This window comes from Macrosteles quadrilineatus, unplaced genomic scaffold (assembly GCF_028750875.1).
Source record: "Macrosteles quadrilineatus isolate MER2022 unplaced genomic scaffold, UCM_ALF_1.0 Scaffold_1__1_contigs__length_201487025, whole genome shotgun sequence".
NCBI lineage: Eukaryota > Metazoa > Arthropoda > Insecta > Hemiptera > Cicadellidae > Macrosteles > Macrosteles quadrilineatus.
The window spans coordinates 188,867,072-188,888,305 of record NW_026542594.1 but is presented as its reverse complement, the minus strand read 5'-3'; the positions used below and the strand labels follow the sequence as shown (position 1 = coordinate 188,888,305).

At 35.6% G+C, this 21,234-nt stretch overlaps 1 protein-coding gene across 4 annotated transcripts in view; it reads right to left on the bottom strand.

Annotated features, from left to right (window-relative positions):
* Positions 1–291: 291 nt before the first annotated feature.
* The window catches only part of LOC128992365 (A-kinase anchor protein 1, mitochondrial-like), a 71,400-nt gene continuing 50,457 nt past the window's right edge, over positions 292–21,234 (bottom strand). For 2 of the 4 annotated variants that reach the window (XM_054415915.1, XM_054415923.1), the window contains 7 exons: positions 11,883–12,898; positions 10,482–10,622; positions 7,423–7,672; positions 5,506–5,642; positions 4,692–5,079; positions 4,106–4,260; positions 292–1,936 (listed from right to left, as the gene is read on the bottom strand). In XM_054415915.1, coding sequence (XP_054271890.1) covers positions 1,832–1,936; positions 4,106–4,260; positions 4,692–5,079; positions 5,506–5,642; positions 7,423–7,672; positions 10,482–10,622; positions 11,883–12,869 — 2,163 coding nt within the window. In that variant the 5' untranslated portion in view covers positions 12,870–12,898 and the 3' untranslated portion in view covers positions 292–1,831. The remainder of the gene's footprint in view (positions 1,937–4,105; positions 4,261–4,691; positions 5,080–5,505; positions 5,643–7,422; positions 7,673–10,481; positions 10,623–11,882; positions 12,899–21,234) is intronic. The other 2 variants (XM_054415930.1, XM_054415938.1) reach the window with 2 other exon arrangements.

Genomic DNA, 21,234 nt, shown 5'->3' with positions numbered 1-21,234 from the left:
TCTATAGCAATGCATATGGATACTGTGTGTGTACTTATTTAATATTTTAAGTAAATAAGCGAACCGCTGATTTTAGGACCCTAGCCTCCAAATAAGGTCTGTAAAACAGCTAAAAACATCATAGTGTGGTGATAAAAGGATTTTTCTACAGCCTATACCAGTGTGTTTTCATCCTTACACTCAGATACTTATAAAAATATTTAAAATATGCAAACACAATTTAAAAGATTATTGCAGATTTAAAGACTATCATAAACTTAAAACATTCAAGAGAGTACAACAAAACACAAATTAAATTAGAAAGTTTTATTTTATTTTACAAATAATAAATGAATATGTACAAAATATTTATACCACAAGTACAAGGGAACTAGTAACATGGGAAAACACATAAAAAACCACTACTATGAATTATATTAACATAACATATTCTATCAAATACCCATGTTTGTTGATTAAAGTACTGAACGGGATGACTAACGTGGCAGTAACAAATAAATGCTCAATCAGAAGAAAATAACATTTGGCACGTATACAATCTGATTAATAAGATAAAAAACAATGAAAATCGTTTCTAAAAAATAAAACAAATTTTACAACGTATATTTTTACAAGGAATTTTTATTAATCTTTTTAACAGAAACATATCAAGCAAATATTCGTTCTATTTGTACACACAACGAAATTAAGTGTTTTCAACGTAAAATAAGATTTTATGAAAGTAGGATTGACTCTTTATGTAGTAACTAGTAACTGATTACGTTTATAACTTGCGTCATTGCAATTACAATTTTAATAAATTAAGGTAATATGGTATGCTTTTCAACAATATGTGCTTGAGCACGACTTGTTGACATTGACATTTAACTATGTTTACAGAGATACAAGTAATGAATGAGGATTCTTTCAGTGATCTTTCCTGGTTATCGACATCTTGCATCGCCAGTGAATATTTTGTTGACAATTTAGTTAACTGATTTCACATTCACAATCCTGTTGAATCAAAGATCACAAGACCTCATGTGTCAATAAATATTTCTTCTCTTGAAATTCAATAAACACGAGCAAGCGAAAAGAAGATACATCTAAATTACACACACAGTAGTAACTTTTGTTGTAGCTTCGATACAAATTGCTTCTCAAATCTACTGAAAGCACCATAAGTAGCAAAAAGGTCAAATTTAACCGATCACAAGCACAAAATATTTAAATAGTCAAGTGTTCCACCATTTGTCATTCCCAAGACAACAAAAACACGACCGTAGAAAAGAGATACCGTTACAACAAGTCAAATTTATATTGTTTGGATCAAATGTAATATTATGTACCATTTAACAGTATGACAAGAATACAACAACGTCAATACCAATAATTTCCTGTCCCAAATCTATCCAAGAAATGCATAGAACCTTTTTAAAAATTTAATTTTTACTGTGTAGTTTCCAACTATTTCTGTGGTCGTACAATTCAACCGACAAAAAATAAATACTTAGCTCTGACCATTAAAACTGGACTAAGTAGATAAATGTAAAACTTAAAAAATGTACAAATTATATCACAATATGAAAACTAAAAGTAACAGGTTAAAGGGAAAAATACTGTCGACCGACAGAGACAAAACTTAACGATAAAACTAACAAAATATAGGATTCAAAAAACAAAAAAAATCAGGAAAATGTCGAATCCGCTCTTGCATTCGTCAAAATCATCTGTCGATCTGTCAGACAGAACGAAAAATGCAACGTAACCTTTTATCTGACCAAACGGGGGCTTAATCTAACCGAGAATTTGTACAAATAGTTAACAATCGAGAGTTATGTACAGAGTGGAACTAAGAAGACTCAGGCTCCGTGGCTTGGTCCTCTTGTATGACGTCTGCGTAGCCTTGAGAAACGAGCTCTTGGTTCAACAACACCACTTTGGTCTCGTAACCGCTCTGCAACACAAACAATGTACAACTTTCTGTTCTGTTACGAGTAACAGCGATTCATCAAACCATTATTCATTTAACACAAAAGAACTGTCAACAATAAATACAAATAGGCCAATAAAGAAAAGACCTACTCAAAATATAGTACTACTAGACCCAATGTTTGTTGATTTTAAATCTAGTATTATAGCAATTTTTTTAGTATTGCTTGAAGTGGATGACATGGAGCTGTTTTGAATAAGAAGAGGGAATCAAACATTATCAAACCAGAGTTCTTAAATTTAATTCTTCTATTAACCCCTGGACCTTAATTTTCACGTTTTCATTTTTTTTCACAGAAGTCAAACGTAACAGAAATTTTACAGTAGGCCAAAGAAATATGTTCTACCGGTGGAAAATCTGTTATAAAATCAACAGACATTTTTTGGATAGACCACAATTTGTTATTGCTTCATTTGATTTTTGAAACTAACAAAAATTACTTGTCATTGGCCTTCTAGTCTCCTTTAGCGTGAACCCTGTTGAGCGGCAGCAATAGACCTACTAAGACACGACAGTTGGGAAATAGTCTACACACTTCAGGCGCCCAAATATCAGGTTTGCAAGTAGTTTGGTGATCGTCCGCAAGAAAGCGTGTTGTTCGCAGAGCTTGACTTTCTGCTTTTTAGCTTTTCCTCGGTAAATTTTTCTGAAAACTTCATATTGGTTTAAAAAATCTGTTAAAACAATCATTTTAGTGTCCAAATTTTTATTCTACGTCCGACCGTTGCGGAGACATTTAAAGTGCTAAACACCGTACGTTGTCTAATGTTATTCTTATGGAGACTAATTAAAATTTGATATCTCAATTACTTAAGAATGTATACTGATGAAACTTGGCATGTGGCTTCATCTAGTACTGGTATATTGATATTTGAAGATAAAAGATGTTTATGTTGATTTTACCCGTAGCAGCAAAACTGAATACTCCGCCACAACTGGTTTTTCTAGGAAGAGCACCCACCCGCGGTCGCCCAACTCACTCGTAAAGCGTGGACATTTTTAATACTGCTATGTCACGTCTTAGGTTTCAGTAGTCATTGGCTTTGGTAATAAAGGTAGCCGCCCCACCCATATACTATGCCCAGTTTAGGATGGTGACCCAACTCTTGGTTGGCCATAGAATGTCCAGAATATTGTTTAGTCCTGTGACTCTCAGCACTGGCTTGTACTCTCTCCAACTTGTTGGAAGCCCTCGTCCTACAAGCCATCCGAATTGTACAGTAGACCCCCTCTTAACCGACCCTTATGACCGGACCTAGGTCGGATAACTCAAAAGGTCGGTTAAAACGGGCAATCCCTAAAATCATAACATAATGAAGTGCTATTCATTTGGAATTATATAATCATTATTTTGAAGTCATACTTGCATTATTTATAAAATAAACTACTCTTATCTCCTTTTTCGTTTTGATAGAAAAGTAAAAAAATAAACACAAAACACGATTAAGCCAAATAGGCCTACTTTCAGTGGAATATATTATAGTACTAGGCACGAGTCGATAAAAATTCCCATTTTAATAACTTTAGTATTGTAATGTATTGATGCTTTCCAAATCCATACAGTACAGAACCTTTTGTCAAAATTAAAGATACAAGCAACCATATTGTTACAAGACAGGATGTTTATTTATAGCCTCTCACTGGAGGCTTGAGGCACAAAACTATCTTAACCTTGGAGTTGTTAACCTTCCCTCCCTACAAGTTGCGTTGTTTGTTTACTCCAGCGATAAGATAATCAGTTCTCAAAATTGTAACGCACTTTCCGATGTTATAAATTTTCCGCAAAGATAACAAACTGACATTATGCTATATTTTTTGTTATCAATACAAAATAACTTAATCTTAGTCATATCCTGTGGAGATAAGCGTATGGTTCAGTTCTCATCGCCCAGCGTAGGAGCGGAAATGCCGAGATTCCTAGAATGCGGCGGTCAAAACGAACTGCTCTCAAAGCAAGGTCGGTTAAAACAAATTGTATTATTTTACTATCGAAGGCGGATAATCCGATTATCGGTTAATACGAGGTCGGTTAAGAGGGGGTCTACTGTACAATATTTAGAGTATTTTATTTCTCAACAGGAATACTTAATAATTAATTGCAAACAACAAATTGAGAATCACTATTTAACTTACCGGGTCTGTGAGGGATTGGTAGAACTGGGTACAATATAGGTAGACGAGTGGCAGCCCTGCTTCTGTGTAGTCGTACACCTGCGCCTGAAGTGTCTGGTTGGTAGTCATCAGTTGGACAAACTGTCTGGCTTCTTCTGACCAACACTCCTCACCACCTACAACATCAAGCTGTTGGTAATACTGACTTATGTTTTGGGTGGGGTCAGGTCAGGTAAAAAATATTTGCCCTCAGGGATAGTAGGAAAATTGTGTTGCTTTGGAAAGTGTAACGAATGACATTTTAAAATCATTATAATAATAAAATCGGTTTACGTACAGTAATATTGTACATGACCACCCCAAAATCTTGGTGAAATTGTAAAAATCTGCTATCCCATTAAATTCTTAACACGTTCTTGGCTAAGAACATTTTCCCGAACCGCATTCCCCATCCTATTTACCGTGGATGATGAAGTTATAATGATCATAAAGTTAGTAATGTATTAAAAAATAAACTTCTTACCTTATTATTCAATATATTACTAACTACAATGAAATAAAAATTCTATGTAACAAATAAACATTTCATTTCATTTCTTATCTTTACCTGCAGGTACGACATTGGCCAAGACACACTCCACGGCCTGGAAAGGTAGCATGAGGAAGTCTCCACGTATTTGACGTAGACAAGAGTTATCCACCGTCATGTATCCACCGTAGTCCAGAAACTTGACTTCTGTGGTGTTGGTCTCCTCGTCCACAGTCATGATCTGCGCACGGTACCAGCCACCGTGCGCAGGCGCCACGCAGACCACGTTGGGCTGCGGCTCCACCAACGCGGGGCTTTCCTGCGTGTTGTACACAGTGTTCATCAGGCAAGCCAGCTTGTAAAGGCACTGGTAGGAGAGATGCGAAGGCATCTGTAGGAAGAAGTTGCCTGCAGTGATGAGGCTTGAGAGGATCACGTCGTTGTTGACTCCTTCCACCAGGTGCAGCTAGCGGGAAAAAAACAGAAAAAAATCAGTTCACTCTCCCCTTCCCACCTTTATATGGTGTAAAAGTGTGATTTTTTGGTTATTATGACAATAATTTTGTCTGGGAACCCAAAATGGAGTATTTTGGGGGCATTTCATAAGTTTAAAATGTAAAGCTCTGCATAAAAACGCATATAATTTTAAAGGTCTTTTGGACATTAGAATATTATAAAAAACTATAGATATTTGCGCACGGGTCCCCTCGTATTTAAATCAACAATTAAAGCTTAAAATACCTAATCACCCTGAAACAAGATTTCCCTCAAAAAAAAAAAATCTTGCGCCAAAGCAAAGACAACATCAAGACTAGACAAATTAGATTAATTGGCATGTCATACTGGAACATTTTTGCCAGATACATTATTTACACATTATAAAGAAACTTACTTGCAGGCTTTCAAAATCCATGGGCATGCATGGGTCCTTGACAAAAGACACCTTCTCCAAGGTAAGGTCTGGGAATCTCCTGATGGGAAACTTCTGTCGAATCATCTTCAAAGCTGCATCAATGTCTTGTTGGGTTCCTGGTAAAAGATCCAGTTTTACAATTAATTACTGTTTATACTCACAGCCAAGGTATCTTATTATACAGGGTGTCCCGCAAAGAGGTTTAGTCAATTGATCTTATATTACTTGACTGTTAAGTGTTTATGCACCTTTATGCCTTTTTTTAAACGTAATACAATTGATTAAAAATAGGTTTTGAAAATATTTTGTAAACATTTCAGCTTCTTTTTTGTTCAAACATTTGTTGGAACAAAAAGGTGGCAGATTAAAAAATTACCTATTTGATTTTGAAACAAATTATTTTTTTAGTCTTGACTTTGTTTACTGAGTTGCACACTATTGATACTTATTGGTGAACAGCTGTTTGATTGAATCATATCGCCTGAACCATAAAAACATAACCTAACCTTCTCAAATGCAGTTTTACTGATATTAACAGTTAGCAATATCCCAAACACACACACATACCCAATTGAAAAAATTAAAAAAAGTACAAGGAAAGTTTCCCTACTTTCCTAGCAAACTGAACTAATCCTAGCATTCTTAGGAGCAAAAAACTCATTTAAATATCCCAAAAGTTTGCTTACTACACATATAATCTTACCACAAACCTACCAGCTGTAAAAGATTCCCCACAACTCTATGATAGTAACGACGAATAAGTCACACCAAGGCGAGAAGAGAGTCGATGATATCGTAGCGTTGACACAATTGTGTATGCAATGGTGATAAGCACACATTTTTTGCAATTAACTACAAACAGCAGGTGTGGCTCGACAAGTGTTTGGTTCACAGACGTCATTGGAATGGTGTTCTTGATATTCTGTGTTCACAATTTTATTTACGTTGAAAATCCAATTGTAAGGCAAAGGTTTTAGGATGATAAATAAGCTACTCATGTGAAGATGTCACCAAGTTTGCTGCCTTATTTTGGTTCAATTAAAGTAAATGAAATGAATGTTAAACAAATTTGTGTACTTTGGTGTCATAAATTGTATTATTCTAGCTCGTCTCTTTAATCCCTTCTTGACAAACCAATTATTTCCAGAAAGTTTCCTTGCCAGCAAGTTTCCTCCGCGGAAGATGTGAACTATTCTCTTCAGAAAAGTTCACAGAGGTATTCAAGACTGAGCATTAATTAAATTTAGGTCATAAACAGCTCAGACTTTTTAACAAAGTTTAAATCAAGGTAAAATTCTGAGGTTATCCTTGGGATATTAGCCTATACAGCAAACCAAGTGAAATAACAATAAAATATTAAAGCATTGCAATTGCAGTTGAGACAATAAGGTATGTTTCCTATACAGTTCACGGCTTCAATATTAATGATTAGAACATAAAACGCAACACGGTTATCCAAAATAAGCCTGTGAGGGCACTCTCCAACCCTGCCTTCACTGACAGCTGCAGCTATGCTTTTAAAACATCACCCCTTTCAACTCCAAAAACCTTTAATACCCATTAAGTTCTAATGAAAAGATAACCTGGACTTTTCAAGGAATCAAGACTTCCACTCCTATAGCACTGGAACAGCTACCGACTTCAGTCTTACCGTCAACCATACAACACAATTCAAAAAAACCCTTTTAAATTACATTGTAATAAGATCTGACTGGTAAAACAACCTTTTTTACTCGATAAAAGTTTTAGGAGAAATTATAACAAATTTTACTTCTGTACAGCAAGAAGTACCTGCATTTGTTGACACCATTGTATTTCTTTGAGAAATCACAAATAAATAGAATTGTCTGTTGTTTATTATCTATTACCAACAAATATTAGGAAACAAGCACCCACCTTCAATAGCACAAATCTTGAGGCTGCTAGTTTCCGGGTGTTTTTTTATGAAGACGTGTGTATGTGTCTTGGCGCGTATGTCGTGTAGGAAGGTTCCATGTCGGCCGATGAGCCGGCCTACTATGACCTGAGGCAGCACAAACTCATACACAGAGGGGGCCAGGTCCCCCGCCACACTGGAGCCCCCCGCGGGGGTACGGGACGGCGGGGTCACGACATCACTGCAACCTTTCCCACTGTCACTGGAGCCCTGCGGATACAACCACAATATTAAAACCTCAGGTAATTGTTAATCATGGAGATATCATCAATGTCTTGTTTCACATTCTTTAATAATAGGCCAAGAAAACTGTTTCAAACATTTTTCACGCTAGTGCTAGAAGTTCAGCAGAATTACCGCTATCTAAAGCCATAGGTATTTGAATGGATAAGAACCCAGGACATCAGAGTCCGAGGTTGTACCTGTTCTGCACCTTAACACAATAAAAGTTCAATCCTGTGAGGAATAAACTATTTTTAAACTTATGAAACAAATAGAAGATTCTTTTCTTTAAATATACAGGGTGAATTTTAAATGAGTTCCCCCCCTACTTTTTTCTACATTTCTTAAGATATCAACTTCGGACCACGTCAGATCATTGTAGTGTAGTAAGTACTTCATTTTGACTGGATAAACATTTTTGGCCGCCATCTTGGATCCGCCATATTGGATACAACATTTTTTTTTCAAATGTAAAGGTAGGGTTGTGACCCATTGTTTCAAACTAGAATTTTACGTTGATTACAATGCCGTAATTAGTTTTAAAAAATCTTGATCCGTTCTAAAGTTATGAGGACTTTTTATAACTTTATTTTTAGCCCATTTTAACATTGTGCATTTACAAACTAAGACCATAATCTCAAAATAGTGCTAGATAAAGATAAGTATACACCACCATTTATTGTCGACCTATTATCACTTGGTTATGACGAATGTATTTTTTTGGCCGCCATCTTGGATCTGCCATTTTGAAATGTGATAAATTAATTTAAATATGAAGGTGGTGTTGTGACCCATCAATTCAGACTACTTTTTTATGCTGAATTCAATGCCGCAATCCGTTTTTGTTTCTCAGGCTTACTTGATGAAATATTAAAATTATCTTACTTAAATTTCCAATATTTCAAAAAAAAAATATGAAAATGCAAAACGAATTTGCGGCATTAAATTCAGCATAAAAAAGTAGTCTGAAATGATGGGTCACAACACCACCTTCATATTTAAATTAATTTATCACATTTCAAAATGGCAGATCCAAGATGGCGGCCAAAAAAATACATCCGTCATAACCAAGTGATAATTGGTCGACAATAAATGGTGGTGTATACTTATCTTTATCTAGCACTATTTTGAGATTATGGTCTTAGTTTGTAAATGCACAATGTTAAAATGGGCTAAAAATAAAGTTATAAAAAATCCTCATAACTTTAGAACGGATCAAGATTTTTTAAAACTAATTGCGGCATTGTAATCAGCGTAAAATTCTAGTTTGAAACAATGGGTCACAACCCTACCTTTACATTTGAAAAACAAATTTTGTATCCAATATGGCGGATCCAAGATGGCGGCCAAAAATGTTTATCCAGTCAAAATGAAGTAATTACTACATTACAATGATCTGACGTGGTCCGAAGTTGATATCTTAAGAAATGTAGAAAAAAGTAGGGGGGGAACTCATTTAAAATTCACCCTGTATAGAAAAGGAATTAAAAGAACAGACTGTATATCGTATATGTAATAAGTAAGCTACTCAACATCAGAAAGTACTTTTATTTGTGTTGTAAGTCACAAACAATTTTTCGATTCAAAGTAATATGGGTGACGTTATCCACATATCAATTCATTGAACATACATTAGCCCATACGACAGCTCACTCATTGGGCCACAAATGAGGAGACATTTTGAGACAAGGAGATGAGGAAAAGGATATTTTGAAAAAATCTATTAGATTCAGAACTTTTCACGTGTTGTTCGAGAAAGTGTAAAATGATTTACCTCCAAAATAAAATTAATATCCGTAAATAAATATGATTTATTAAAGCTGGTCTACTAAGTTGTTTTTTGGACTACATTTTAACAACAAAATATAAAAACATAGAGGTTACATAATGCTTTTCTGTAACAGTAGATTTAAATTTAAAAATGATGATGAAAAGAAATCAAACATGAACTGGACATTATTTCAAGTAAGCTAGTTGAGATTACATGAGATGATGATGTTAGGATGAAGCAGTTAACCCATAAAGCGGTGCTTCCCACAGTTGCAGCAGAAATCCTACCAATATAATAATGAACCACACATAATTCCGTTATGTGTATTGTTCAAAAGAATTGGAAAAGCATGATTTGAAGATTAATGGATAAAACATTCTTACTAAGGTAACTCTCATTTAATGCTATTCTTTAGAGTAATCTAACAACGGTAGGACTACTTTTTTTGAAAATGTTGTTACGTAAAATATTTAGACTCTTCGTAAAACAATCTTGATCAAATCTTTCATTTGAGCCACTTTGTGCTTTGGCTTCCCTACAAGGGCTTAAAAATGATTAAATTTTATAATTGTTTAAATACATTAAAATTTCAATTATCCTAGTTTATTTGATTATCCGAGCTAAGCCAGCCTCAACAAACAAGGTTGGATAAGCAGAATGCAGCATTGGAAAAAAAACAATTGTAAAAATTTTGAAAAACATTAGATTACTGTAATTAAGTTACCTCATTGTCACCATATTCAAGGCTCTGTTTATTCATTTAAACCACTAACAATTTTCATTTGCAAGCCATTTGCCACACCACAGCTTTAACGACAAAAACTGTGTATAATATTTTTTTACTAAGCATAAATTGACGCAATGCAGCCCCTAACACAATTTGAACTAACATCAACCACATATAGGCCTACGAAGTTAGTCAATATTGCTAGTACAATATTTTTTGTCATTGTGTGATATACTTCACCCGTAAAGAACCATTTCCATATCGGCTTTATCTGACAGACAAAAATAAAAGCAACAAACCCATTCAGGGAAGGTAGGAAAGGTCCATAGGTAGAGAGGAGGTGGAATCGGAACAAACGTGTGCGGCCCATAGTCAAACGTTTCTACCTTTGGTGGTCTCCCGCAGTCAAGGGGTTCACAACGGCTCAACCAACTCATGACCTAGCAACAATGGGCAGTCAGCATGCACATAAGACCCTGTCTAGGTTACAAACTGTCGGAATCCCAGGTATGTTAGAACGACTCTTGTTAGTTATGGGTTGACTAACCTTACTGTTTGCCAAAAGAATTCATTAATTAGTACTTTGGTACAGTAAGAGCCCACTAATCCAGCATCCGAGAGTCCGGCAATTTCAGTAATTTTGGCCTCAAGGTATGAAAGGTCTTTTTTTCTGTTTTAAATAATTTAAGCATGATCATCAGATGACGGGAGCCATTGGCAAATGACTAGAGCGATTGGCAGATATCGGTTGAATTTATTATTTAACGGTAGTCTGGCAATAACAGCGGTTTTTAAAAGACATTAAAAAATTCGGCAGATTCAAAGTCCTCAACATGTCAGATTAGCGAGCGTCTACTGTAGAGAGAAAGTTCATCTCGAGCTATTACCTTGGGTATCACATTAATACATCTAGACAGTACATTTTCTTTTTGATCTCTCCAGACGACAAAAACGATGTTTTTAAGGTCTCTGGTTCCCACACAGGGTAGCCATAACATTACCAGGTTTGCTGATGCTTATACAAATGTATAAAATAAACAGTTCTATCTGGTAACAGCTAGTTTTCATGCTAGTCAACCATAAACGATACTTGCTTCCGACAGTTTGATTCCGTAGTATATGGCCAGGCTTAACTTTACATTAAAAAGACAAAACTTCATCATGTTGATTACTGTGATTAACAAAAACAAAATAAGTACAATTTTCATTAACTTAGGCTTAACTTACTAAATACCTTTCAAATTCACTACCATTGCAGTAGCTCATCGCCCAAATAAAAAGAATATAAATAGTTCACCTCACCTTTTGAATTATAGTTCGTGACACGTAAGCTGGCACTTGCCCGATCGCTACTAGCCTCTAGTTCAAAACATTGTGCCGTCATGCGGGTGGCATCAAATGTCCTCGCAACTCTCGTAGAGTCAAGCACATGAAACACGAGGAGCCAACTCCTGTGAGTCAGCAGAAATGTTTGCAGTCCGGTCTTTTCCTTACCTCAACCCTCCCCCGCCAACACTGCCCGCGCTAGGCCCAAGTGCCAGCTTACGTGTCACAAGCTACAACTCAAATACCAGCTTTTGAATTATTTTCAGGCTATCAATTTAAGGACTGTGTTTAACCCAAAATATTCCCATATAAAATCAAACCTGTGGACCTAATTTACAAGTTTTAGATTAATTATTGTATCACTATTGACTAACCTCACTGTGTGCGTCTGAGAAGGTGCTGATGGCAGGACTGTTCAGCATCACCTCGGCCGGACTGTGATTGGCTGAATCACGTTCACTGCGCTGCGCTGGCTGTTGTGTTGTGTCCAATCCCAATGACGCCAGTTTCTCCTCCAGCCCAGTTGTGTTACTTTCATTCTTCTCAGTCTTCTGTCCCTGAGCCATCGTGTTCTCTTCCACTGTGGAAGGATCTTGACTGCCCAGTCCGGTGTCCACTGACGTGTTCTCTGTGTCCGTGCTGCTAGAGGCGCAGTTGTTGTCAATCACTGTCGCTTCACTGGTATGAGACTCTTCTATGACAGTTTTCTTGGTAGGATTGTACTCCAAAGTACTTTGATCTTCAAATGCAACTGTTTGAGTCTGTTCTAGGTCTGCAGCTTCAGGGTGATTTGACTCACAACACTGTTCGGACTTTTCTGCTTCTTTCTCGCAGACTTCTTCTACACAAACTTCTTCCTCTTGTATGAGCACCAAATTGTTGTGCTTTTCTTCTAAATCTTTCTCAGACTCGATGATGGTGCTGTGAAAAATCTGATTGTTTTCAAAGTCCTGACAAGGATTTTCTTCTTTGGTCTGAACAGCAGAACTGTTGCATACAATTTCTTTGATCTCTGCACAAGCAGTTTCAAGAGATTTTACCAACTCAGCCGCTTCTTCTTCAATAGATTTTCGGAAACACTCTTCTTTGGCGACTGTCTTGGCCACCACAGCTTCTTCTACAGATGGTTTCTTCACTTCTACAGCTGTCTTGATTGCTTCTACAGTCTCGATCTTCTTCTTGATGACCTCACTCGTCTGTGGGTCTCCTTTGATTGCAGTATCACCTGGTTTCGGTCGCACTGGAGTCCCGCCGGGGTCACTGCGTGACAGACTCTTCCTGCGCTTGAACCAGAAGAACGCGACGAGCGCGGCGAACGGCAGAGAGAGGATCACAAGTTGTCTGGGCTGACACGGGACCATGGTTCCTCGCCACTTTGCCAATTGTTGATCTGAAACAACAAAAACTGTTATAGATATAAAAAATTATTTTGCAAATTTGAAGTCAAGGCTTTTATCACTAGCTATTCATTGAGCTAAAAATAAATGTACTACATTCAATAAAGGTAAACTCCTGGAAAAATGTATGCCAACAGTGAATTCAAATGAGAACACGATAACTAGAGAAATTTTGGCCAGATATTGGTGTAATTCGCCAAGAATGTGTAGGAATGAATAAACGTTAAGTTTGTGAACCAGCAAGATCAGGTAATAAGAACAGGATGTTATGAGGTTTCACATTTTTTTTAAATCATGATATGCTCAATTTTCATTACCACCCTTCTAGAGCTTAAAAATTGTATATTTAAGTGTTGTTGTATGATTAAAGGTTACGGAGAGAAGTTTAACTGTTGTAGTTTGCTTGTTTATGGATGTATGTTGATCAAATTTGGCTAACTTATTTATGTCAACCTAAACCTAAGTACTTGTTAAACTTTATTATGTTATTTAAACAGGGAATTAAAGTAATATGCTACATTGTAAGGAAACGTATTTAGTTCATCCATTTAGAAATTTATTTAGTTTGCAGGATTTCTGGGGCAGGGGTATTTCCTACTGATGACTATCAACTATCATATCAGGTCTACAAAATTTTACAAACTTATTTTTTTTTTTTTTATACCATTGATAAAACACAATGTGTACTCTATGCAATTATTCTTATTTTAATGTGGTTTCAGTAAAATTCTAGGTTGGCGTTTGTCACTAACGATACACTTCACCCTAAACATTGTTTTTGTAGACATGATGTTAATTTTGGAATACCGTATTTTCAAATATAGCAGACTGAACCAGGTTACATCCTTGAGTTTGACACTAAATCTGCCGAAACTGACGACAGTTTAACGGCTGACTTGTCTATACCAGTGTCTTCAAGGCTCCAGTGAATGTCGCCTGTTTAGGCACCGAGCCAAACTACATTTCTGGTTTGTCTAAAATACTTATGTTCAGCATTATCTCTTCTCAAGTATTAGATATATAGTCAATAATATTACCAAAATGAACACCGCACAACGGTAATACTCTAACACTTTTTACCAACTGCCACAGCAAATTCCTCCAACTGCGATTTTGCCACATCCATGTCCAACATACTGAGAGAGGGGAAGTGATGGATATAATTTCACTGACAGCAGAAGGAAATGTGTCATCATAATTTGATATCACAACATCAGCACACTGTAGTGTAGGCCTACAGCGCATACAACTCATTCACTACTGCAATATAACCGGAATTACAGTAAGAATAAATAATATGAATCACTGCAATACAGTTAAAGATGTTTTACTAAACCTACCTATTCAATTGTAACCTCTCGTGAATTTTAATGAGTGAAAATAATTATAGTATCACCAACAGTTTTTGTTGGTCATGTAACTGAATGTCACGTCAAGGGACACTTAACTAAGTTACTCCTCTATCTAATAGAACAAACAAAAATTAGCTAAAAAGTTATTTTCAAATATATTGCAATGAAAGATTGCAATAGAAAATATGTTTGGAGATTGAATAATTGAAAAAGGGCAACATTTTATGAAAGATAAAACCCAAAAGGGATTGATCTGCAGCCCTTTAGTCTAGACAAGGGTTGGTGGGGGGGAGGGGAGGTGAATGTGCTCTTGACCTACAATGTGATACATTCTACTGATGGTGCCTACTCACTTTCATACCTATCCTACACGTAAGAATTAAATAAAAAACAATATTGTAAATTTAGAAAATATTAACTGTAGAGTAAACAAAATTAGGAAATCATGTTTGAAATAATATTAGCTCACTAATTGTACAGTATTAGTATAAAAAATCAATAATCCTAGTTTTTTAAAGAAAAATTATTTACTTTTTTTTTTAGAAAACTTCAATTAGAAGTAATAATTCAATAACATACCTATACTACAGAACTAGTAAACATATCAATGTTTATTTGTATTTTACCTCTATAGACCTTTAGAGACCTAAATATTATAACCTACTTAGTGCATTTTAATACATAAGTGTTTTAAACTGTTTTAGTCAACTTACAGCCTTTTACATTGACAGTAAGTGAGTAATGTGGGAATACCAATCAACAGAGTGTGTAATAATTAATCATACATTAAGGACTTTATTTCCATAATTTAACCCAATTTGAACACACATTTGGTAAAATTATACTTTTATGTATTTTATTCGGTTTTATGAAAATATCAATTCAATGAACAAACGTAAACTAAACTATTCAATATGTTTGTAATTATTACAAATTATCAGAGGATTATAACCTTTATATTTACTTTATTTTTAGAACAAACTATCAATTTTGATCGTGATTATTAAAAATCATGAATTTTTGGTATCTACCAGAGAGAGATCATATTCAAATATGTGAACTCGGAATTTAAAAAATAAAAATTAATAGCTAGCCTATCTAATTGATTCAGTTAACAAAATACTGTGCAAATATCTAAGAATGAGATTTGGGAACAGAGAAAATAATTAGAGTTTAGAAAGTACCAAGCAGTGAGGGTGGAAAAACGGACAAGGGTGTATTGTACAGGGTAGGTGATGGGTTGCTTCCCCCTCCACCCAAAACACCCACACATTCTCACCCACACACCCACAAACTGACCTACAACCCCTAGTCCCTTCTTGAGGAATCCTTATCTGCTCCCCACACACTACACAGGAACCCACCCCAATTTGTCCTCCAATAACCTCTTTCCTGGATTGGACTTGGTTAGGGTGGATTTTTTAGATAGGTATATCATGTAAATTTACTGTGTAAATGTTTTGTAAGATTTTAGTCATTTATTCGTACATAGAATTTTAAGATTTGGTTGACATAATATTATGTGATTTGTTATTGAAGAGAACTAAACCTAAAGCTTATATTTTCTTGTAATTATTACCTGATTTAAATTATTCCTTTGAAACTCTGTTTAATTCATAGCCTATTTTTTTCTGACTCATACGACAGATATAAACATTACCCGATACATAATATATAAGGTAACCATTTAAAAGATATTACATTAACATGGTGATGTCAGACAGAGACACTACTGCTCATTCACTAGTAGTCATCATCATTTTAATTTAGAGAATACAAGGGTTTTAACTTTTATAAAAATATAAAACAGTCACATATGTGGTACCAACTCATATAAACTGTGGTTCAGCTTATACAGACCGAAATATAAAGGCTTGCATAGTCACAAATAGCTTTCTTTACCTCAAAACACCCCATTTAGAATCTCGTACGCCCGGTTGATTACATCTACAGCATACAGGGACCACGTTTGATAATTAATTCTAAGTGGTATAATTGTTGAGATATGGTGATCATCTGTCAGTCAATTTGCCTTGTATAAGTATGGAGATGAAAAGAAAACAGAATTATTTATGTAAGGATAAGAGTAGATGTTAATGTTATTTTGTACCGCTTTACCGGCGCCGTCTCAATACGCGAAGCAACATACGAGCACATGTGTACGGCGGGTGGCAAAGTTAGTTTGAAGGCGCTCTACTATTATTGGTTCATTCCCAATTGGCAGAAGAAATCGTTAATTGTGGTCCGGTATGACTGGTTTACAACAATTTAAAATGTGTAGTTTTTCTTAAAATAGTATAAGGTCAGCTATTAGGTAAACTGATTAAATTTATTTTTTCCAATATTTGATAAATTAGTCCGTAGTTCTCAAAATGATTATAATACAAAATATCAAATATAAAAATTGTTACAAAACGGAATTTGGTCTGCTCTTCCTAAAAACGTTTGTTTCGAGTTAATAAATATATGTATGGATCGAACAAAAATAAATGAAATAACATTTATGCAATACAATTTTTCGTGAAAGTTAGGTCGGGGTCACCTAATGAAAAACTGTAGTGTAAAAACCAGACCAGGAAAAACTCGTTTTCCCTTTTGATGTATCCTTCTGCATACTAGCTTACATAGAACCTAACTTACACAACCTATAAAAATTCAAAAGTCAATATTTAAATTATATCTCTAAACTAAGGTTTATACAATTTATGGTCGCGATTTAAGTGAATTGTGTTTTAAAGTACTTAAGAACACAATACAGAAGTAGTGTATACAACAGTTTCGACGAAGTTGAAATTCAGTTAAGTATTGAAGTTGCAATGTTAAATCTTGAAACCAACCTCGTCTAGTGGTATTGTCGCGTAGAAGCAGTTTGCAACTCTTATTTAACTTGCGTAGGTAGAAACTTTTGCAAATTACATGCAGTACAGTGAACAGCTTTTATGGATCGTTAGAAATTCTCGCGAAAACACCTAAGTGTCAACATTTATGGATCATATCAGTTTAAAATTTAGGTCGTAACGTAAAACATGTTATACTGTATCTGTGGTTCAATGTTCACCAAGTAGGATTTAATCTGACGATATCAAATACTTTGCATTTAGGCCTACTTCAATTGAAAATCACTCAAAAATATATACACTGAAATATAGTGAATGAAAAAATCTCATATTATATCCTTAGAAATAAAAGTCTGATGTAGAAAAATTTTAAACAATTTAAAACCACACGAACCGATTCAAACAGTCCAAAACTAGACTGAGTGCAAATTAGACAGAATCTAAATAACTTCCAAGACAAACACCAGAATTTTTTTGCAGGGCGAGAAATTATCAAACGGTTGGACAGAAATGGGCTCGTGTATAAGGTCATGGACTGACGCGTGGCACCAGCACACCACTGGTCCATAGGTCCAACAACAGTTGGTCCATTAATTAGTGACCCTCGGGTTGATTGTATCAGGACCAAGGCTACTCCACGCACTGACTCACTCCACTACACAGATAGAAGACAAACAGTAAAACCTCGACCTGGACACTAAACATCCTGTTATTGACTTCTTGATAAGGTTTTAGTAGTAAAATCCCAGTCTGCAGATTCAAGTGGATATTAAAGTTCAATTGGCTTGCTTGTGAGGTCTCGCCGTATCCCGTATTTTAGTTTACTATTCTGTTTGATTTATAGATATTGACTCCTTGATGTCTTGTACAGATTTTTGTTGTCAAAGTCCATTTTGGAGATTCAAATAGATTTTACTAGTCTTACGGTTTATGCTTGTTGTCGAAGTATATTAATATTGCAATTTATCTTTGATTCAATCGTAATATCGCCATCCACGATTTCATATCGAGATTCAACTCAATCTGCAGATTCAGGTAAAAGACACAAAGTAAAAATACGGTGAAGCTTGTTATTGAGGCGCAATCCACAACTTATCGAAGTTTAAAGTGGTCAAAGCCCAGTTGCTAATTTAAAGTAGATTCAAAAGTCAAAAGGGGTTATGCCCGCCGTTAGTTTATGTTTGTTTTAAATCTAAAATCACCATCCATGACTTCTTTTCAAGGTTACAAGTTGCCAAAGCCTACTCAGCAGATTGAAGTTGATTCGTCAGAGGCTGTTACATTTTGTTATTTGAGACTGACCACCCTCTTTGTTTTTAGATAATATCACCACACCATCCTACCCTCAAATTCTGAGTTTGTTGCGGCGCGTGATGCGCCAATGTTTTGGTAAATAATAAAGAACTAACACTTTAAAAACGAACTATGAATTTATTGATGTGAAATGAATATTAAGTGGACTGTATAAATGATTGACTAAAATGCTATAACGAAAAACTAATGTGAATGTACTATTGAATGCGAACTAAGACTAATGAAATACGTGGAGGGGTCTGCCTCACACGTCCTATACGAAACCTATGCCAAACGAACTTGACAATGTGATGCTAGTTGAGACACTGACTATGACTCAATAAAAGACACCAGTAACGATCACAAGGCGAACGAATTTGTTTAATTATGTTACTTATCGCAGCCAACGTTCGACCTACACTACTTAGTGAACTACATAGGTTTGAGTTGAATATTCCTAGATTAGACGGTGTATTGATGGTAAGTAACCGGTTGCGGGAGGTTAGTGCCACACAGACAGGAAGCGGCGCCGTGGTAGTGGTAGGCGAAAGTATGGCGCTCTCAAGGACACACAGGATCAAAGGACTAGGATCACAGAGCAAAGAATAATCTAGGACACGTCACTGTACCGTGGCTGATCCTGTCGAATATATCCGTAAATACGAAAACAGCTAAAAAATTACTGTACCAGCTATTCTGAACTCGGATCAAATTAATACAGCGATGACGTGTCAACAACAGGAGTGACGTAAACAACTAAATATTTTAAACATATGTTCTCGTAAAAATTGAGGTAACTTTCAGCCTAGGCATCGAGGTGAATCGCATTGCATTAACTACACAATAACAAAACCATCCATACAACTGGATCAGCACGAAAATTACAGCTAAGGTCAAAACAGATCATTAAAACTACGCACAAATCTAAAAGGAAATACAAATGGAAAAAACAACACCACAATTCGATCAAATTAGTTTTCAAGTTTGAAGTTACTTTTTTACCGACGTCAAAAATACTGGTTGAAATCAGAGCCGAACTCTCGAATTTCTCGGTTGTCACTTGAAAACCCAACCGAAACCACAAATTACGACACCCGCCTTGCTTCACCTGTCAAAGCCGTCACAGTCGCCTAAATGTGGCAGATATTCATATGTATTTATTCTGCACCGGCTTGAAACGTGTCTTTAATTTGTATGTAGGCCTATACAACAGAATATTGCCTCTACGAATCTAAAAGATGTGCACTATTAAAGATCTAACTAGAATGACTTGGTAGCTGGACAAGTGCATACAACTTTGCTCGATTTCGAGCGACGCCGTTTCACAACGACGCAGAACGCACGACTTTGCATCAGACATTCATACACGCGTCTCTTGCTTGGCTCTTCATCAGAACACGGGAGAAAGTTCGGTTACACGATTGCTGAGCGTGATTCGTGCATGCAATCAACTATTTCTAAGAATAATCACTGCAAGACCGATGTTTTGTTCAAGTCCGCGCCGCGTAGGACAATTTCAACAAAGCTATAAATGCAAAACGGAACAATCATTTTCCTCGGTAAAAAGTATGCAGTTTTTATTTTATTTTGTTTTGGATTAACTCTTATGTTGTTCAACACAGGGTGGGGATTAAAATTGATATACATTATCGACATATCCTAATTGGTTCCAAAAAAATAAGTGGTTCGCCAAACTCAACTATGAGGATAAAGAAATCAAATTCTTAAAAGGACGGTAATTTTTTAACTCCTCTTTCGCGAAAGAATATTCACTAAAGTCGGGACCACGTAAGTTTGCCGTTGGTGGCAGCCAATCACAAGACAAGGCTAGTGCGATGTTTCCATATCGCCCGTTGACAACACTAATTAAAATATACAAAGCAAATAAGAAATATTTTCAAATCAGCTGGTATTATTAGATTTGGCAACACCACACCGTTCTCATTGGTCCATTCAAAACAATATGGTAAATAGGCTCCTCCCTCAACTGCAAACTTATGTGGTCCCGACTTACAGCTTCACCATATTGGTGCTAAACGTTAAATTTAATTTGTCATTGTTTGCTGTGCGACAATCAAAACCCATTTGTTTAGTAATATCTTTGACTGTTAGTATCCAATAGTCAATGGTAATATGTAGTGAAGTAAATTATACAAATAACCTATACATGCCAATCTAAACCATACGGTTCGTTACATAAAGTAAACAAACGATTTTAAATTCCCCCAATTTTAAAAGCCCAATAATTAAATTCCACTTAGACTAAAAGCATTGTTGAAATTATAATCCACAACGAATGCATGGATGCACGAGTGTGAGATTTTTAAATGGCTTGTATCTCAAACGATTTGTGATAACTGCAACTGCCACTGATTCTCAGTCGTATTTTCCTTGTTTACCTTATTACTATCACGACCAACTGCAAGCAATGCAAATACACCAACTGCAAGCAATGCAAATACTGAGACCAAAAATAACACTTGCAGTTGAAAGTTTTGAACTTTTAAACTTACTATTGCAATTTTTACGTTTGCTAAAGATAATAGCCGATCTTCAACTTTAATTGTCACCTGGTACTCGAAGAACTAATTTCAATTATCAGCAATTTTATGGATTGTTTGTGTTTTTTTGTGTTTGCAATTAATCAATTGATAGTTAATTGCGACGACGAGATCTTTTAGAAATATTTTTCTTGCACAACAAAACCCTTTATGTGGATGTAAAATTTTATGGAAGCACGATCTTGCAATCCAGTAAAGTGCAGTAAGATAGTTAATTATTCTTTGCCTACTTTTTTCATAAATCATATTCTTATTTTAAACTGTTTGATATAGAGCATTTATTTTA